The 21233-nt window shown below is 40.1% G+C and overlaps 1 protein-coding gene across 2 annotated transcripts in view; it reads left to right on the forward strand.

Moving 5' to 3' along the window:
* Positions 1-3849, forward strand: part of LOC118027450 (N-acetyllactosaminide beta-1,6-N-acetylglucosaminyl-transferase) — a 58749-nt gene extending 54900 nt beyond the window's left edge. Inside the window, exon 3 of one of the 2 annotated variants that reach the window (XM_035030833.1) lies at positions 1260-1505. In XM_035030833.1, the coding sequence (XP_034886724.1) occupies positions 1260-1450 (191 nt within the window). In that variant the 3' untranslated portion in view covers positions 1451-1505. Of the gene's footprint in view, positions 1-1259 lie in introns of both variants that reach the window. The other variant, XM_035030832.1, reaches the window with a different exon arrangement.
* Positions 3850-21233: the final 17384 nt, after the last annotated feature.

Genomic DNA, 21233 nt, shown 5'->3' on the forward strand with positions numbered 1-21233 from the left:
TCCAGATGCAGAGGACACAGAGGAGAACAAAATGGTCTCAAGTTCCAGCTCTTCTGGACCTTATGTTCTAGTCCTGGGAGAAAGACAATAAACAACTATCTGGAAAGAAAGTCAATAAACAAAATATTTGTCTCCGTGGCACTGACACACATAGCTATCTGTTGGTAATGAGAGCCAAGAGGAAGATGAATCAGGGAAGGAGGAAAGAGAGGTCAGAGAAGGCCTCACTGAGAACACAGCCTTGAGGCAGATAACCTGGGGTGTGGTGTGAGAGGGAGCCTCCAGGATGTCTGGTGGAAGGGGGCTGGCGGGGGGAGGAAGAGCAACGTGGATTCTCAGGTACAGCATGCGTGGTGTGCTCAGGTCCATCGAGGAAGCCAGTGTGGCCGAAGCGAGTGAGCAAGGGTTGTAAGTGAATGAGCAAGTGGTGGGAGGTAAAGGCCAGACTCTGAGGAGTTTTCAATGCCATTGCTCACATTTTGGCTCTTCCTCCACATGAGATGAGAAGCCCTTCGAGGGTTTTGAGCAGAGGAGACATCACGATGTGCTTAACATTTAGAACAATCGCTCTGGCTGTTGTGCTGAGAATATACTAACAGACCAAGGTGGAGGCACTGGAATCCAGTTATTACTGTAACAAGTCAGACAGGGTGGTGGAGGTGGTGTGGGCCAGGATGATGGTGGTGGAGGCGGTGGAAAGAGGTCAAATTCTGTTAGTATTTTGAAGGTTGAGCTGACACAGTTGCTGACAGATTGGATGTGGGGTGTGAGAAAAAGGAGGAGAAGTACCCAGGGGGACTTGGAGGTGGGTGAGGAGTTGAGTCTTGACATGTCCTATCAGTGAGGTTCATTCTCACCTAAGTGGAGATAAAAGTAGGCACTTGGAGAGGCTCACAGAACAGGCCTGAGCAGTTCAACCCATCAAGACCTGTCCCGTCTGTACACTTCTAGAACCTCTCTCATCCATCACGCTCACTTGATAATACACGAATTGTCCTGTGACACCTATTATGTTCTCACTTTGTATTATTTCACTCTCCTGTTACTTAAGTACCTCTGTGTTCCCTTTGTCTTCCTATAAAGAGCTTAACTTCCTTGTGGGCTGGGCCTACACGATCCTGTTTCATTCAAATCCTGTAGCACATGGCACACTTTTAGCTACTCCGTAGGCAGGCAAGACTCTACGGCTGGGCAGCCTCACTACCCCCAACTCTGGAAAACCAGCATGTTCTGACTGTCTCTTGTTCTCTCCTCTGCAGGCCACTATGTCCACGGCATCTGTATCTATGGAAACGGAGACTTGAAGTGGTTGATTAATTCACCCAGCCTCTTTGCTAACAAGTTTGAGCTTTCCACGTACCCCCTCACCGTGGAATGCCTCGAACTGAGGCTTCGAGAAAGAACCCTAAATCAGAGTGAAACAGTAATACAGCCCAGCTGGTATTTCTGATCCACTGTAACATGGGCTCGACGGGCGCTTGCAGCTGGGAAGAAGAGCCTTTCTTTGTGAGAGAACTTTGCCTTGCTTATGTGAATCGTTGCCAGAACGAGGTTATGGCTGCAGGACCTGGCCATGTTATTCTGTGTGCAGCCAGCCATCCACTGGACACTGTGAACTCCGCTATCGGAATGGCTGCACAGGGCCATGCTGGCATTTTGGCCACAATGGCAGCAGCCTCCTGATGCTCCTTCTGCGTCAGGCTAACTCTCTGATCAGTGATCAACTGAACTGATGTCAGACCTCTGCACCGGATACTCATTATAGAGAAATGTTCTCATGAAAAGGAGAACTGTAGATAATACTGTTTAGGAAAATAGCAATTGTGTTTCTTTGAAGGAATCTTCTATGACAGATCTATAGCCACACATCCGTGGACACCACTCCTCTTTGTTCAGCCACACGTAGGCATAGAAACAACTTTCTGGGCAACTCAGCAATCTCCTTTACAACTTGAGCTACCAGAAGGGAGAACTAGATCTTGTTCCCGGGTTTCAACACTAGCCTTCCCAGTTTACTGTGTCTGAAGTCCTGTATAGAATGCGGCCACTACCTCCTGTTTCTGCAAAGGAATCCCAGAGAAACAGGACATTTCTTGTGGTGTGTCAGAATGCTCACTAGTCCCTCTACCATTGCTTTCCATGGAGAACGCTGAAACGTTCCCACAGAATGAAGATATTTCTAGAAGAGAGGTGTTATTGCATGAATCTTGTCCCAGATCTCTAACCTCAGAATGAATCACTTTCCTCTTCGGTCACCACCCTCCACCCCCACCAAAGTGATCTTACCTACAAAATGGAGTCCAAATTCTACACCATGAAGGCTTTAAGGACTCCAGAGGATTTTGAGTAGCTTATTCTCAGAGAGTATTCTCTGAGTAGCTTTACAATGCTTAGTGCTGATAAGAGTGACTAGATTTTTAAGAGCTTTCCACTGTGTCACTTATCCCTTGTGCTTACACTTACCCCTTATCCTTTATCCAATTCATTCACTCAGCATGCAGTCAATAAATATTTCTTGAGTGCCTATTGTATACCAGACCGATTTGACACAAGGAGAAAATGAAGAGAGAAGCTTTTTCACTCTAAAATTCTTGGTCATAGCATCAACGTTGGAAAGGCTGCTCTAGAGAATCTCACGGATTGCTTGTATTTTAATGCATTCATATGCAGAGTTATAGACTGGGATATCAGGCCAAGAATATGAGTAATTAGAAGTCGAGGTCTAGGGGTGCCTGGGTGGCTCAGTTAAGCGTCTGCGCTCAGCTCAGGTTATAATCCTGGAGTCTTGGGATTGAGCCCCATGTCGGGCTCCCTGCTCACTGTGGAGTCCACTTCTCCTCTATCTCTCTGCCCCCCCTCCCACTCGTTCTCTCTCTCTCAAATAAATAAATAAAATCTTAAAAAAAAAAAAAAAGAAATCAAGGTCTAAATCAGAGATCATTCCAAAGGGAGAAAGGAAGGAATAGACAGAAGCTAAATCCTGTTGTGTTGTAGGCATCCGAATAGCTCCCTTATGGCTCATTGCATTAACACCTTACAGCACTCTTGGGAGGCTCACATGATTACCTCCATTTTGCAGATGAAGTAAGTGAGGCTTAGAGAAATTGTTAATAAGCATGAGGAAACGAATTCTCTGAGGATTGGGATGTTCTTACTGGTCTCAGTTCAGTTTCCTGAGAATATTTAGAGAAGGTGAAATAAAGCCATATTTAGTATAACAGAGAGGGTAGGTTTTAAGAATGGTCTCAGTGTTAATATGAGAAAATGTGCTGTCACCTCAGAAAAATGTGAAGTCTACTTTTGTACTCCTAAATCCATTGAGTTCCTTAATATTTATTTATTCTAACAAAAAAAAAAAGTTACTACAACTAATGATACCTTTTAATTCACACTATTTTTATTCTTTTTTTTCTGTGACTGTGCCTGTTGAATGTTAATCGTATTTAAGGGAATGCCTTTGAAATAAAGCCTTTTTTCCCTGCTACTGAAAAAGATGGAGCTGCACAGAGTGGTAAAGGCTTGAAGCGTAGGGAACACACCCAGAGCTAATGGTGGAGTCTAAGAATCATCTTTTTTTTTCAACTTCTTTAAATGACCCCACCCGAGAAGAAATGTTTTACACTGGATCTTTCTCATCTAGAACGAGAACTCTTTTGGAATAGAAGATGTTTACATGTCTGTTGCTGGTCATCTCTGTGTCTCTTAAATACTTTAATATTGGAAGATTGTAGTGTTTGGGCAAGTGGGTTTCCGCTAGCCCATGGGGATGGCTGATGCTACTAAATCCGTCCTTGTTTGCAATGATGGTCCATGTTGTTATCTTGGAAATAAATTAATATATTGTTTTCACCTTTGGGGCTATTGTGTATTTTTATCTGATGGTTGGTTAATATCCACTAAAGACCATGTTTATCAAGGTAATTCTTTGAGCATTTTTACAAAAAAAATACAAACAGAGGGGTGCCTGGCTGGCTCAGTCAGTGGAGCACCTGACTCTTGACCTCAAGGTTGTAAGTCTGAGCCCCATGTCAGGTGTAGAGATTACTCAAAAATAAAATCTTAAAAAAAAAAAGTACAGGGGCGCCTGGGTGGCTCAGTCGTTAAGCTTCTGCTTCAGCTCAGGTCATGACCCCAGGGTCCTAGGATTGAGCCCCACATTGGGCTCCTTGCTCGGCGGGAAGCCTGCTTCTCCCTCTCCCACCTCTCTCACTGTGTCTCTCTCTGTCAAATAAATAAATAAAATCTTTAAAAAAAAAATACATAGGGACACCTGGGTGGCTCAGTAGGTTAAGCATCTGCCTTCAGCTCAGGTCATGATCCCAGCGTCCTGGGATCAAGTCCCCACATTGGGCTCCTTGCTCAGCAGGGAGTCTGCTTTTCCCTCTGCCTGCCACTCCCCCTGCTTGTCTCACTCTCTCTGACAAATAAATAAATACATACATACATAAAAATAATTAAACTTCTAATTTTAGAATAGCTTTAGTTTTATAGAAACTTTACAGAAAAATTGCAGATAGTACTGAAAGTTCACATATACACCCCACTCAGTTTCCCATTATCAACATAGTACATTAGTATGGCACATTTTATTTAGATTTCCTAAATTTTTACCTAATGTCCTTTTTTGGTTCCAAGATCCCATCTAGAATGCCACATCATGTTTAGTCAACAGACTTCACTGGGCTAGGACTTTCTCAGACTTCTCTTGTTTTGATAACCCTGACAGTTTTGAGGGGTACCAGTTGGCTCTTTTGTAAAGTGCCCCCCTCAATTTTGTCTCATGTTGTGCTCATTATTAGATTGGACTTTTGGGTTTGGAAGAGGAAGACCACAGAGGTGAAGAGCCAGGGTCCATTCTTTCTACATGACTTATCAGAGTTGAGGCTAACCTTGATCACCTGACTTAAGTACTGTTTGTCAGTTTTCTCCACTGAAAAGCTACTCTTTTTTCCCCTTTCCATACAGTACTCTTTGGAAGGAAGTCACTATTCGCAACCTGTATATAAGGAATAGGGAGTTATGCTCCACCTTCTTTGGAGTAGAATACCTACATAAATTATTTAGAATTCTTCTATAAAGGAGATTTGTCTCTTTTCCCCAATTTACTTATTAAAAAATCTGTTTACATCAACGTGGGCTCATAGATGTTTATTTTAAACTTCAGGTTATAATCCAATACTACCTTGGTCACCTGGGTGGCTCAGTCAGTTAAGTGTCTACCTTTGGCTCAGGTCATGGTCCCAGGGTTCTGGGATCGAGTGCTGCATCAGGCTCCCTGCTTCCCCTCTGCTCGTGGCCTCTCTCTCACTCTCCCTCACTCTCAAATAAATAAAATGTTAAAAAAAATAAATAATCCAGTACTACCTTTTTTTTCTCCAATTGTTCCAGCTATGGCCATAGGTAGTTCTTTCAGTCGGCTCCAAGTCTTTGACACATCCCCATCACTGTGGGTTTTTCCTTGAACACTTTCTTATTTTCTGGCATTGCAAGATGCTCCAGTCAAGCCTCTCTTACTATTCCCTTATTCAGTTTTGAGGATAAATGACAAGTATAATAGCCATGGCATGAGAAGTACATGGTGATCAGAGGCTCAGACTCTCAGATGAGGGTCTGGGTCACCTCACCAAGTAAGCCATACAGACTAGCAGAGGTGCTAGTGAAGGATATGGGGAATCTGAAATGGGAAAGAGAAGAAGGAGACACTGGGTATCTGTTATGACTTCAAGACCAGCTGCAGTGCTGGAAGCTGTAGGTCATTCCACTAATCTTCCCTTTATAAGCTTTCCCCAAGAAAGGACACTCACAGGATTTGGAGGAGCTGCTCTCTCAGTTTATAGGACAAAATTGATCCAAGCTGCTCAAGTGTGGATGGTGCACTGGACAAATGCGATCTTCTCAGGACTGAAGCTGTTAGCCTTCCCTGGAAATTACTCTCATCTGGGGTCAGCCTACACCCAATGCCAGGAGGGTGTGGGGCTATAAAGGCCCAATGCCCTCACCTTAACTTGGGCCCATAGCACCTGATGAGCTCTCTGGGGTGGAACAAGGCCTTATTTTTATTGTGTCACAGCCCAGCTTCTTTCCTTAATCCTAATCCCTTCTCTTCCTCCATAAATACTGAATGTGAAGAGCTCCCTTGCACACTAATCATTTTAGAGCCTGATTTTTGGAGAACCTCACCTGTAACATGTTCCCCACACAAAAGATGATACAAAACTGTACCTATATTTTCTTTTTTAACTTTCATAGTTGTTTTTTTTTTTCTTCTCTCTCTGTTTAACTGTTAAGGATTTTAGCCATCTAGAATTTATTTTGTCATATGATTTCAGGTAGGCCCCTAAATTCTTATTCTGCTAAGGAAAACCAGTTATCCCAATACCTTTCCCCCATTGCTTTGAAATGCCAATATGATTATGTATTAAATTCTCATATATTTGGGAGTCTTTTTCTGGAATCTATTCTGCTCTACTGATTTTTTTGTCGATCCACATGCCAAAATTGTATTTCAAAAATTACAGTAAATCTCTGCTCTGTGGCAAGACAAAGAATCCCTTACTGCTCTTTTTCAACATTTTCATGGTAATTTTTGCTCATTTACTTTCAGGCAAATGTTAGAAACAGCTTATCAAATTCCTTGAAAAATCCTGTCAGGATTTTAATGGAATTTGTACAGAATTCATATCGATTAATTTTGAGGTAATTATACCTTGACAATATTGATCTGTAATATGTCTATTTATTCAGGCCCCCTGTTGTGTATTTTACTAATACAGTTTTCTTATGCAAGTCTTGCACATATCATGTTATTATTAATTGCCTGTATTTTTAAAAAAGATTTTATTTATTTATTTGACAGAGAGAGACACAGAGAGAGAGAGAACGCAAGCAGGGGGAGTGGGAGAGGGAAAGCAGGCTTCCTGCGGAGCAGGGAGCCCAATGCGGGGCTCAATCCCAGGACCCTGGGATCATGACCTGAGCCAAAGGCAGACGCTTAACGACTGAGCCACCCAGGCGCCCTTAATTGCCTGTATTTTAAAGAGTTCTTTGTGCTTACTGGGAATGGGTTTTTTATTTTTTATTTTTTATTTTTGGGGGGAATGGGAGTTTTAAAATCTATTTGTTTTGTTGTTGGTAGCATAAAGAAAAACAATTGATTTTGATCGTGTATGTGGATTTTATTAAACTTTTTCATTATTCCTAATAGTTTCTCATTGTGTTTTCTTTTCTTCTTTTCTTTTTAAGTAGGCTCAACACCCAGCATGGAGCCCATTGTAGGGCTTGAACTCACAACCCCAAGATCAAGACCTGAGCTGAAATCAAGAATTGGACACCCAACCAACTGAGCCACCCTGTGGTCTTCCTCTTCCAAACCCAGAAGTCCAATCTAATCATGAGCAAAACATGAGACAAAAACAGCGGGGCACTTTACAAAATAGCCCACTAGTACCCCGTCAAAATTGTTAAAGTCATCAAAATGTGTTCTCTAATAGTTTCTCAATCTATTATACCTCACATTTTCTGAAAATTATCTATAAATACCAGTTTTGCCTCTTCCTTCCCAAAATTAAATCATCTTATTTCTTTTTTTATTTTTGTCTTCTTACATTGGCAGAAATTTGCAACACAATTTTAAAGGGTAGCAATGATAGCAGGTACCCTTGAGTTGTTCCCAACATTAAAGGGCATGTTAACTCTCGTGCATGATGTTGGAGGTTTGATATAGGTTTCTGGTAGATACTCTTTATTGAAAAGAATACCAGAAAATAAAGATACATTGAAATATATTATGACTCTAATATATATATATATCCCAGTTGCTATCTCTTTTTTTGTTGCATGATACAATTATGGGTGACTAGTTTTTAAAATTTTTCTTTGCATATATTACTTCAAAAAATGAGGATAAAAAGTCACTACTCCTAAACTTTTTAAACAGTAAGAATTTAGTATAGTAGTTGATGTCAAGTGGGAAACTGGAGCAGGGATCCCTTTGAACAGACTAAGCAAACAGTTGAAGTTTGAGAAGACTACTAATGACTGAGCTGGAAGATTCCTTGTTGTAACTACTCCCTCTTCTGGTCAGGATGGCTCAGGGATTAAGCGCCAATGGGAAATAGACCAGAGGTCAACCTCTCAGAGCCAAGTTCTGACTTTGGCAAGAGAACTAACAGCAATATGTCTGAGAGGAGGAGGGTAAGAGGTGAAGTTGCCCATGCTCACTTTTCCATGAGGAACATCTACAAACTTAGAAGGCGGGGTACCCACTGTAGCTATCTGGAAGACTAACTTGGCAAGTCCTGTTGTGAGTCCAGGAAGCCTAACCTATATCTTGGGAAGGATCCTGGGGTCTATATCAGATAAGTGGGCTGAATGATCCAAAAATAAATGGTTCTTAAGAAAAGAGGACAGAATTCAGACACTGATGGACAGCATCAATCGTCAAACGGTAGAAGGGAATCTCGGGCTTAACTGTCATCAGGAGCTGAGGATATGAGGAGAAACAGTTAAGAAAGTTAGTGCAAGATTAAAGTGAATTATTTATGAAATTCAGGCCATTTATTTCAGCTAAAGTGAATTATTAGTGAACTTCAGGCCAGGTACACAAGGCAAAAATGTAGGGTTTTAGAGGGCTTCCTTAAAATTGTTTACTTTGGGGGCACCTGGGTGGCTCAGTTGGTTAAGCGACTGCCTTAGGCTCGGGTCATGATCCCAGGGTCCTGGGATCGAGCCCCGCATCGGGCTCCCTGCTCGGCGGGAAGCCTGCTTCTCCCTCTCCCGCTCCCCCTGCTTGTGTTCCTGCTCTCGCTGTGACTCTCTCTGTCAAATAAATAAATAAAATCTTAAAAAAAAAAATTTTTTTTTACTTTGAAATAAGGTTAAACTTAGAGAAAAAGTTACAAAAATAACAAAGAGTTCTTGTATATCCTTCAACCTGCTACTTCCAATGCTAACATCTTACATAATCAAAGTTTAATGATCAAAACCAGTTTGTTTGGTTTTTAACTCTGCGCCAGCTGTGTGTTGAGAGTTGTGGCCAGCTGACTTTTACCTTTGCACAGGACAGACCAGATGGTATGTCGTGAGTCCCAATAACATGTAGTACCATCATATTAGACCAAATGAAAGCAAGGGACCAGTCTCAAGTGATATTTCCCGATGAAAATTGTACTATGGAGAGGAAAATTCTGTACATTCTCTATTCCAGACTATGGAAGTGAGATAAAAGATAAAGATAGAAGAGTAGATCCATAGTCATATCACTAAGAAAATGGTGGAGAAGAAAACAGTGGTTAAAATGTATCTTGTATCTTACAGTTCACTGGTTGGAAAACTCTAATGTAGATTCATTTTCTCAGGATTTCACTAAATAGATTTAATGGGTCATGAAGAGCTAAGAGGAAAAGCACTGATTACTGCCATGTCTACACATTTAAACTCTGACGTTTAACACCTTTGGTGATCCCCTTCTGCATACCTCTGAGTGGGCCAGGCATGGAAGCTCCACAATTAGCATTCATGTGGTGGCGTTTACAGAGGACTCAGCAAGAAGTATTTAAATTAGACTTTCCACCTGCATGGCTGTGTATCAGAGATGACCCAGTGGAAGAAGAATGGTTTAAAGAGTAACCACAGTAATAGCATGGGATTCTTTGGGGATACAGTTACAAAAAGCAACAGAGTGACTTTAAATACATTATGGACTGGTAGACAAATATATGAAAATGTAGGAAATTTAAAATACTAATGTGGTAGTCATTATCATACATCAAAATTTTCCTATCTGGATATGTAATTAGGAAACTTTTCTTTTCTTTTTTTTTTTTTAAAGATTTATTTTTATTTATTTGACAGAGAGATAGCGAGAGAGGGAACACAAGCCGGGGGAGTGGGAGAGGGAGAAGCAGGCTTCCCACCGAGCAGGGAGCCCGATGCGGGGCTCGATCCCAGGACCCTGGGATCATGACCTGAGCCGAAGGCAGACGCTTAACCGACTGAGCCACCCAGGTGCCCCAAGGAAACTTTTCTAAGGAAAGGTGGGAATCAGGGCAAATGTCATTTGAAAAACTTTCATTATATAAAATAAAGGTAAAGAAATATGTTGTGTTTTCATAGGATTTTTAAGCAGGAAGATTCCATTTGTTCATATATATTTAACAAAGAAATTGTGCCAGGTTCAGTTTCTGGTAATATATCTAGGTATTAAGACTGATAGATCTTTCATATTGAAGTTGAAGAGACAGAAAAGTTACAAGAATATATCAACAAACAAGATAATTTTAGATAGTGATTAAGTTCTGTGAGGAAAAGAAAACAAAGTGAGGTGATAGAGATCAACAGACATAGAGAGAGAGGGGCTCCTTTGGATTAGGCTGTCAGTCCTAAAGGAAAACAGGCAGTAAACTCTTACACATGGGTCTTAGCTATATTTTTTTTTTTTTTTTGGATCATCTCCTCAGGCAAGGGCAACAAAAGCAAAAACAAACAGTTGGGACTACAGCAAACTAAAAAAATTTTGCACAGCTAAGGAAACCATCAACAATAGAAATAGGCAACCTACTGGATGGGAGAAGATATTTACAAGTGATGTATCTGATAAGGGGTTAATATCCAAAATATATAAAGAACCCATATGACTCAACACCAAACAAATTAAACAACCCCCCCCCACCAAAAACCCCACCACAATCTAATTAAAAAGTGGGCAGAGGACCTGAATAGACATTTTTTCCAAAGAAGAAATACAGATAGCCAACATATGTGTGAAAATATGCTCAGCATCACTCATCATCAGGGAAATGCAAATCTAAACCACAATGAAGTATCACCTCATACCAGTCAAAGTAGCTAGTATCAAAAAGATAGGAAATAACAGGTGTTGGTGAAGATGTTGAGAAAAGGAAACTCTTTTTTTTTTTTACTTTTTAAATTGTTATGTTAATCCCCATACATTACATCATTAGTTTTTGATGTAGTGTTCCATGATTCATTGTTTGTGCATAACACCCAGTGCTCCATGCAGAATGTGCCCTCCTCAATACCCACCACCAGGCTAACCCATCCTCCCAACCCCCTCCCCTCTAGAACCCTCAGTTTGTTTTTCAGAGTCCATCGTCTCTCATGGTTCGTCTCCCCCTCTGATTTCCCTCCCTTCATTCTTGCCCTCCTACTATCTTCTTTTTTTTCTTTTCTTAACATATATTGCATTATTTGTTTCAGAGGTACAGATCTGAGATTCAACAGTCTTGCACAATTCACAGCGCTTACCAGAGCACACACCCTCCCCAGTGTCTATCACCCAGTCACCCCATCCCTCCCACCCCACACCGCACTCCAGCAACCCTCAGTTTGTTTTTCAGAGTCCATCGTTTCTCATGGTTCGTCTACCCCTCCGATTTCCCCCCCTTCATTCTTCCCCTCCTGCTATCTTCTTCTTCTTTTTTTTTTCTTAACATATATTGCATTATTTGTTTCAGAGGTACAAATCTGTGATTCAACAGTCTTGCACAATTCACAGCGCTCACCATAGCACATACCCTCCCCAGTGTCTATCACCCAGTCACCCCATCCCTCACACCCCACACCCCACTCCAGCAACCCTCAGTTTGTTTCCTGAGATTAAGAATTCCTCATATCAGTGAGGTCATATGATACATGTCTTTCTCTGATTGACTTATTTCGCTCAGCGTAACACCGAGAAAAGGAAACTGTGCACTATTGGTAGGAATGTAAATTGGTGCAGGATCTATGGGGAAAGAGTATGGAGGTTCCTCAAAACACTAAAAATAGAAATACCATATAATCAAGCAATTCCACTTCTGGGTATTTATCCAAAGAAAACAAAAACACTAATTCAAAAGGATATATGCACCCTTATGCTTATTGCAGCATTATTTACTATGGCCAATATATGGAAGCTACCTAAGTGTTCATTGATAGATGAATGGATAAAGAAGATGTATATGTATATAAATACAATGGAATATTACTCAGCAATAAAAAAGTGAAATCTTTCCATTTTTGACAACATGGATAAACCTAGAAGGTATCATGGTAAGTGAAATAAGTCAGACTGAGAAAGACAAATACCGTGATTTCACTTGCCTGTGAAATCCAAAATGTAAAACAAATGAACAAACAAAACAGAAACAAAGTCCTAAATACAGAGAATAAAATCGTGGTTGCCAGAGAGGAGGGGGGTGGAGGATGGGTGAAACAGGTAAAGGGGTTTAAGAGGTACAACTTCCAGTCATAAAATACATAAGTCACAGGGATATAAAGTATAATGTAGGGAATATAATCAAAATATTGTAATAAATTTGTACGCTGACTAGCTAGACTTATCATTGTGGTCACTTAGTGACACATAGAAATGTGGAATTACTCTGCTGTACACCTGAAACTAATATACTATTGTATATAAACTATACTTCAAGTAAGAAAAAGACCCTGTTAAAAACAAAACAAAACAAAACATTAGGTTGTCAGGCAAGGTCTCTCCTCAAGAGGGGACATTTTGAGATTAGAGTTTTGCTATCTGCAGTTGATCACCAAGGCTGTAGCTGGATGCTAGGACTCGATTTTACCCATGTATTCCTTGGCTTTGCTAAAATTTCACAGTCAAGTGCTCCTTGGAGAAAAGACTGGATCCGGAGTTTGGGCGGGGAAAGTATGAGTCTGCACCATAACGTGGTACCAGAAAGTAGATAGTACTCAAAGAACGATGAGAACAAATCAAAAGCACCAGAGTCACCTTGAAGGGGCTCCTACTGGCTAACATGGGACACTCTGAGCATCAAAATAAATATTTAGAAAGTAATAGATTGTTTTTTGTTTGTTTTAAAGATTTTATTTATTTATTTGAGAGAGAGAGAATGAGAGATAGAGAGCACGAGAGGGAAGAGGGTGAGAGGGAGAAGCAGACTCCCTGCTGAGCAGGGAGCCCGATGCAGGACTCAATCCCGGGACTCCAGGATCATGACCTGAGCCGAAAGCAGTCGCTTAACCAACTGAGCCACCCAGGCACCCCAGAAAGTAATAGATTGTAACCCAATTAATAAAATGAGTTCATGAACCCCTACATGTATATATACATACATGAATGGAGGAGGAAGGAAAGCTCTTACAGTAAAAGGCCAACTAATAAATACAGAATGAATGATGGAGTTAGGACATCATTAATGGTTGCTACAACTAGTGAGCAAAAGTTTGATAAGGAACAGAATATTTACAGTTTCAAAATATCTTCCCACAGATTATTTATTAGTTGTAAAGGTACAATTGTAACTTTACAGTGAAAAAAAATTGGAGATATCCCCCAATCAAGTGAGTGAAGTTACATCAGTAACACTGGGACAAGTCAACTCACAGACCTCCTGGAAGAAAGCAGAGTTGAACATGACATCCCTGTGGTGGTTGGTATTCCTACCAAAGTATATAAACTGAAGTTGTAGTCATGAGAAAACATCAAACAAACCAAAATTGATTGACACTGTACAAAAGAACTGGCCTGTACTCTTCAAAGATATAAAGAAAAACTGATGAATTTTTCTAGACTAAAGGAGATTAATGAGAAATGAAAATCAATGCATTGTACGATCCTGGATTGGATTTTCAACTGGAAGGATAAAGAAAAGGTATGAAGGACATTCCTGGGACCATAGAGAAAAATAGTATGTGGATTATGAATCAGATAATACTATTGTGTCAATGTTAAATTTCCTGATTATATAAAAAAAATTTTCTTTGTACTTTGTACCAAAGTGTCTAGAGTATAAGGTAGCATGATGTCTCCAACATATTCTCAAAAGTTTCAAAAAAAAAAAATGTATACACACAGAATGGTAAATGGGATGGATGCAAACATTTAGTGGATCTGGGTAAATGGTATAAGGGAGTTCCTTGTACTGTTATTCCAGTTTTTCTGTAAGTATGAAAATATATCAATATGAAAAGTTGCCAAAAATCCAACCAACTAACCAACCAACCGAACACACCCCAAACCGCAGTTAGTTAAGCTGCTTCATCTGGTGGTACGATTGAAGTTATCATTCCTGCAGGAATTCTGACAATTAATTGCACAGCAGTATAAGATGGAAGTGAATTCCTATTAACTCATCCCCCTGGACACGGTAGTACCAGAAGCCAAGTTCCAAGTATAATCTTTTCAGCCCTTCACTTGCAGCAGAAACCTTATTTATCCCTTGTAATCAGTGTTTATCAATCTAGCCAAAACCATAATCTTTTTTTTTTTTTTTGGCCTGTTTTCCCAGTGGCATAAAACATCCAAAATATCAGCCATCAAAAAAAAAAAAAAAAAGAAATCTTGCCATTTGCAATGATGTGGATGAACTAGAGGGTATTATGCTAAGCGAAATAAGTCAATCAGAGAAATACAATTATCATATAATCTCACTGATATGTGGAATATAAGAAACAAAACAGTATCATAGGGGAAGAGAGGGAAAAATAAAACAAGACAAAACCAGAGAGGGAGACAAACCATAAGAGACTATTAATCATAGGAAACAAACTGAGGGTTGCTGGAGGGGAGGTGGGGGGAGGGATGGGGTAATTGGGTGATGGGCATTAAGGACGGCATGTGATGTAATGAGCACTGGGTGTTTATATTAGACTGATGAATCACTGAACTCTACCTCTGAAACCAATAATACACTATAGGTTAATTAATTGAATTTAAATTTAAAAAATAAAATAAATTTAAATAAATAAATAAATAAAACCCCTTAAAAAACAAATCCAAAATAGCTGGGTATTTTTCTCAGTAGAATTGTTTTTACATCTCCAGTAGAAAAAGTGTTTATCACACAAGGTTCTTACCAGAAATCGACAGAAACTGATTCTGGCTGATTTAAATAGAAAAGTAGTTTTTTAAAAGCTGACTTTTACTTTTTTTTTTTAAGTTGTATTCATTTATTTTAGAGAGAGAGTGTGTGTACACGAGTTGGGGGAGGGGCAGAGGGAGAGAGAAAGGGGAAGCGGACTTCCCGCTAAGCACCAGAGCCTGATGTGGTTTAATCCCAGGACCCTCAGATCATAACCTGAGCTGAAACCAAGAGTTGGATGCTTAACCGACTGAGCCACCCAGGCGCCCCTGACTTTTACATTTAATGGACTGGGCATTCAGACCAACCCTTCGGCTGAAAACAACTAAGAAAGCTGGATGAAATATAAATATGTCCTTCCTAACAGCATCAAAGAGACAGCAAGATAGTGAGGCAGGATTAAGCCAAGATACCAGAGAAATGGAAATCCGAAGATTTCTGATCTGGGAGAAACAGCCGAGAGGCTGAATGGCACCATTGACAGTCTGATTGGCTTGGGACGGGGGTCTGAAAACTTTTCTTAAAAGTGCAGATGTTAAATATTTTAGGGTTGCAGACCGTATAGTCTCTGGTTCTCTGTCATAATTAGTCAACTCTGCCATTATAGAACAAAAACAGTAGAGATATTTGTACACACCCATGTTAATAGTAGCACTACTCATAATAGCTGAGAGGGGAAAGCAGCTCAATGTCCATTGGCAGATAAATGGATGAGCAAAATGTGATATATACATATAATGAAACATTTACAATAATTTATCTCTCACATAATAAGATCAACAAATTTCAAAGAATTGGAAATATACAAAGTATATATTCTGGCCAAAAAAGCAATTAAGCAAGAAATGTTTGAAAAGTAACTAGGTGATCCTCATATGTTCTGAAATTCAACAATTCATGTTTAAATAACCCATGGGTCAAAGACGATATCAAAATGAAAATTAGAAAATATTTTTAATATTTTGATAATGTAAATAAAATGTGAGTGTAGTTAAAGTGTGCTAAGGGGAAATTTATAAGGAATATATGCAAATATTAGAAAAGATAAGTACCTGAAAATTTAATTATAAAGATAGCAGAAATTAATGAAATAGGAAACAATATACAATAAAGACAGTCAACAAAATCAGGGGCTAATTCTTTGTTATTCAGAGATCTCAGACATAAGTTTAGAAAGAGTGGATAGAGGAACAAAGTGAGAAATAATTCTATTTCTCTCTGTCTCTGAAACTCACTTTCAATCTTGGCTATAAATAATTCAACTAGGGGCACTTGGCTGGTTCAGTTGGTAGAGCATGAGACTCTTGATCTCGGGGTTGTGAGTTTCAGCCCCACATTTGGTGTAGAGATTACTTAAAAATAAAATCTTAAAAAAAATTCAACTAGGGCGCCTGGGTGGCTCAGTTTGTTAAGCGACTGCCTTCGGCTCAGGTCATGATCCCGGAGTCCTGGGATCGAGTCCCACATCGGGCTCCCGACTCAGTGGGGAGCCTGCTTCTCCCTCTGACCCTATCCCCTCTCATGCTGTTTCTCTCTCTCTCTCTCAAATAAATAAATAAAATCTTTTAAAAAAAATTCAACTAATATTATTTAAATGGGGCACTTTAGTCTATGAGCCAAAGAATAAAGTATTAAGCAAAGAGTCAAACTTCAAATGGTGTGTGTGTGTGTGTGTGTGTGTGTGTCAAAGCAACTGTAACAAAATATTAAATAGGATTTAGTTTCTTATCCATGCATTAGTGACAAGAGCCAGAACTGAGGTCAAAGGGGCATTAAGTTCCACATTACTGGGGTCATAAATCCCCATCAGAGATTCTTAAGACATGGCAAAACAAGTCTTTTTTATTTTATTTTATTTTATTTTATTTTATTTTATTTTATTTTATTTTACTTTATTTTATTTTTATTTTTATTTATTTATTTTTTATTTGAGAGAGAGTGAGAGAGATCACAGAGGGAGAGTGAGAGGGACAAGCAGACTCCCCGCTGAACGGAGAGACCGATGCCAGCCAGATTCCAGGACCCTGAGATCATGACCTGAGCTGAAGGCAGACATTTAACTGAGCCACTTAGGCACCCCCAAACCAGTCTTATTACTATGAACCATGATTCTCTAACTCAGAGGTCAGCAATCTTTCTGTGAAGGGCTAGATAGTAAATAGTTTAGGCTTTGTGGGTATGGTTTCTGTTAAAACTATGAAACTCTGCGTTGTAGTGCAAAAGCAACCATAGACAATATGTGAACGTGCCTGTGTTCCAATAAAACTTTATTTACAAAAACAGGCAGTGGGCCCGATTTGTCCTATGAGCTGTAGTTTGTTGACTCCTGATCTAAACATTCCCTCTTCCCTAATATCAGGCTAAGACTGACGTGGAATTATCAGCCCAACAGGAATGCTGTTGCCCCCCACCTCCTATTTCTAAGCAAAGTGAGGAAGACAAGAGAATCACTTGAAAATACAAGTTATGCCCAAAGGGGAGACTGGCATCTTCTACTCTAGTTAGATCTATTTCCAAAGAGTGAACTTACAGCTCTGAACTTCATCTAGCTAAACAAGGAAATGAACTGGAGAGCATTGGCAGGGCAGAGAGAAGAAGTATAGCAGAGGAAGGAGCAACAATCTGCTGTAACAAAGACGTGTAAGATTCCCTTAATTCCAGGGGTCATGATGGAAGGAAACTGGATTTGATTGGTTTTGCCCTAATTTTATCTAAAAGGACTTGCATCCTGGCCCAAAGACTACCCAGTCAGTTGTGAAAGAGTTTGAGCAGGGACCAGACTTCCCAGGTCAGAGAATCTGGTCAATAGGAAGGCTTCCAGGCTTTCCCAAGAATGCACGCGATGCCACAAAGGGAGAGTGGTTGGTGACCTGCCATGAAATAGGTATCCACAACCAGTTGGAGTGAAAAAGAGGAGTAGCCACAGCCAACAAAAGGCCACACCATTAGCTAAATCTGTAGGAGACACTCATCTGTTCCCAAGAAGAGAGAGGACAAGAGCACATGTCCTCTCTTCCCTACCAAACCACACACTCAGAGGTGAGGAGGAGTGAAGGGGGCTCGAAGAACAGACCTTGCCTTCCTCCACACTGCAGCTTCCCTCAGTTTGGGGACCTTTTCAATGGCAGGGGAAGGAAAGCCTTAGATTGGAATGAGATTGTGGCTTTAAAGGGAATGGATTTTTCATCACTGAGGGTAACCTGGAAGTTCTGGAATCTGCTTAAAGTGCTATTTAATAAGGACTCTGTTATGAGAAGAAAGGGAGAGGTAAAGCAGTAGACTCGGGAGCCATGATTGCTGGGAGGAAAAGATATCCTGGGGTTGAGACTATTTGAAAACTAAATACCCATGTAGAGTAACACCTCACTAATCTGGAGTCTATGTAGTTAGTCTTTTTGGCTTCCATGCCAGTGTCAGGAAATTGAAACACACACTCTCACCTACACAGACACACAGGCACACACATCTATGAAGGAAAATCTGCCTCTTCTTTATATTCTTATGTGAACTATTCAAGTCTTCACTCAGAGCTGAATTAGCTAAATGATGAGAGAAAGTGAGGGTCCAGCTCTAGTATCACAAAGGATGCATTTGGAGCTTAGAGGTAATTTTTTCTACACACATTTGAACTTCCCTATAACAATGAAATAACTCTATGCTTCCACCCAACAAGATCTGGCTACGCTTTGTGTAAGAGGACCTCACACTTCTCCCAAATCGGGAGACGCAGTGTAAACAGTCCATCACTGGCTACATTAATTACTCCTCAAGTGCAGTCATAGTCCCACTGAATATTCCATTGCCTAAGGAAAACACTGCAAAGTTAACTTTCAAATAACTTGTATACATAAAAATATGTACAATAATAAAAATAGTGGGAAGAATGAGAAAAACTGGTTAGTATGTACAGATAAACACAAGCAATGAGAAAACATGCAAAGCTACCATAGTCCTCAATGTTGTTGTTGTTTTTAAGATTTTATTTATTTATTTGAGAGAGAATGAGATAGAGAGAGAAAGCATGAGAGGGGGGAGGGTCAGAGGGAGAAGCAGACTCCTTGCTGAGCAGGGAGCCCGACGCGGGACTTGATCCTGGGACTCTAGGATCATGACCTGAGCTGAAGGCAGTCACTTAACCAACTGAGCCACCCAGGTGCCCACGTCCTCAATGTTTTTATCATTTATTTAAATTGTGTTTAAAAATATGTAACAGGAGCACCTGGCTGGCTCAGTTGGTTAAGCGTCCGACTCTTGATGTCAGCTCAGGTCATGGTCTCAGGGTCATGAGATCGAGCCCCCCGTCGGGCTCTGCATTGAACATGGAGTCTGCACGAGATTCTCTCCCTCTCACTTTGCCCCTCCCCACCCCTGCTTGTGCATGTTTACACTCTCTCTCCCTCTCTCTAATAAAGTCTTTAAAAAAAAATAAAAATATAGGGCGCCTGCGTGGTTCAGTCGGTTAAGCGTCTGCCTTCGGCTCAGGTCATAATCTCAGGGTGCCAGGATAGAGTTCCGCATCAGGCTCCCTGCTCTGTGGGGGGCCTGCTTCTCCCTCTGCCTCTCTCTCTCTCTCATGAGTAAATCAATAAAAAATCTTTAAAAATACATATATGACATAAAATTTACCATCATAACCATTTTTTCAGTGTACAGTTCTATTGTGTTAGGTATATTCACATCATTGTGAAACAGAGCTCTAGAACTTTTTCATCTTATAAAACTGAAACTCTATACCCATTGAACAACAATTCTGCATTTCCCTTTCTGCTAGCCTCTGGCAACCAACATCCTGTTTCCTCTTTCTATGAGTTAACTACTTTAGAGATTCCTCATATAAGTAGAGTCATACAGTGTTTGCCCTTTTGTGACTGGCTTATTTCACTTAGCATAATATCCTCAAGGTCCATCCATGTTGTAGCATTGGATAGGATCTCCTTTTCAAAGACTGTACAATATCTCATTGTATGTATAGACCACATTCTTTTTATCCATTCATCCATTGATGGATATTTGAATTGCTTCCACCTCTTGGCTATTATGAATAGTAATGCTAAAAAAAAACAAGGGTATGAAAATACTTCAAGATCCTACTTTTAATTTTTTTGAATCCCATAAGTGGGATTGCTGGATTACACAATAATTCTATTTTTAATTTTTTTGAGGAAACTCCATATTGTTTTCCATAGTGACTATACCATTTTACATTCCCAACTACAGTCCTCACTTTTGTAATCAGTTATAAATTTGCACATTATAGCTATGGCTTTCTTCTTCCACTACCCATTCCATATTTCTCATGTTCTCAGCTAGAACTTCAGGTGGTCAGGGTTCTTTGCCTGGTGGGGTGATCCAAATCTTCAATTCTGAAAGGTATGAGTCCTTTATCACCTTACTTCTTTTTGGTTGCTGTAGTTTTCCATTAACCTTTACTATTGGGCATAGAAATATTAAGGGGCAACCCCCAGAGAATTTCCTTGGTTCCCGAAAGTATCCACCTTGCCCCTATGGGTAGTGTGATGCAATTACCTTTGAAAATGGTAATCACTCCAGCCAGTACAGTGATGTGCTTTTTTTCTTTCTTTCTTAGAGTGATACTTTTTTCTCTCAGTTGGTTCAGTGGCATAAGGAATCCAGGATGACCAAGTAGGAATCTCATCTTTGCATTCAGTGGAACCATTGTTGTGCCCCTTAGAGGGAACATTCCACTTTAGAAATCAAGACTTCCAAATCACAGAATTCAACTCAGTCCTTGATTCCCAGACCCATGTATTCTGGCTATGGAGAAGACTGCCATACAGTAGTCTCTGATTCAAAGTGTTTGTGGCATCCTGCATAAGAGAATTCCATATTACAAAGTTGTAATCGCCAAGACAGCATGGTACTGGCACAAAAACAGACACATAGATCAATGGAACAGAATAGAGAGCCCAGACATGGACCCTCAACTCTATAGTCAAATAATCTTTGACAAAGCAGGAAAAAATATGCAATGGAAAAAAGACAGTCATAAATGGTGCTGGGAAAATTGGATAGCTATACGCAGAAGAATGAAACTCGACCATTCTCTTACACTATACACAGAGATAAACTCAAAATGGATGAAAGACCTCAATGTGAGATAGGAATCCATCAAAATCCTAGAGGAGAACATAGGCAGTAAACTCTTCGACATTGGCCACAGCAACTTCTTTCAAGATACATCTCCAAAGGCAAGGGAAATTTAGTACTGAATTTTCAGAAAGCCATTACAGATTTAAATTAGGCCAGACACTTGTACTTGATGAGGTATGTGGTGAGACCAGTTAGTTCCATGGACATGAGCGAATTGCCAAACTTCTTTTGCTCTAAAATGAGTTCCTTGATTATTTATACAAAATGACATGATGATAG

Source organism: Mirounga leonina, unplaced genomic scaffold (genome assembly GCF_011800145.1).
Source record: "Mirounga leonina isolate KUSES-001 unplaced genomic scaffold, KU_Mleo_1.0 Mir_366, whole genome shotgun sequence".
Taxonomy (NCBI): domain Eukaryota; kingdom Metazoa; phylum Chordata; class Mammalia; order Carnivora; family Phocidae; genus Mirounga; species Mirounga leonina.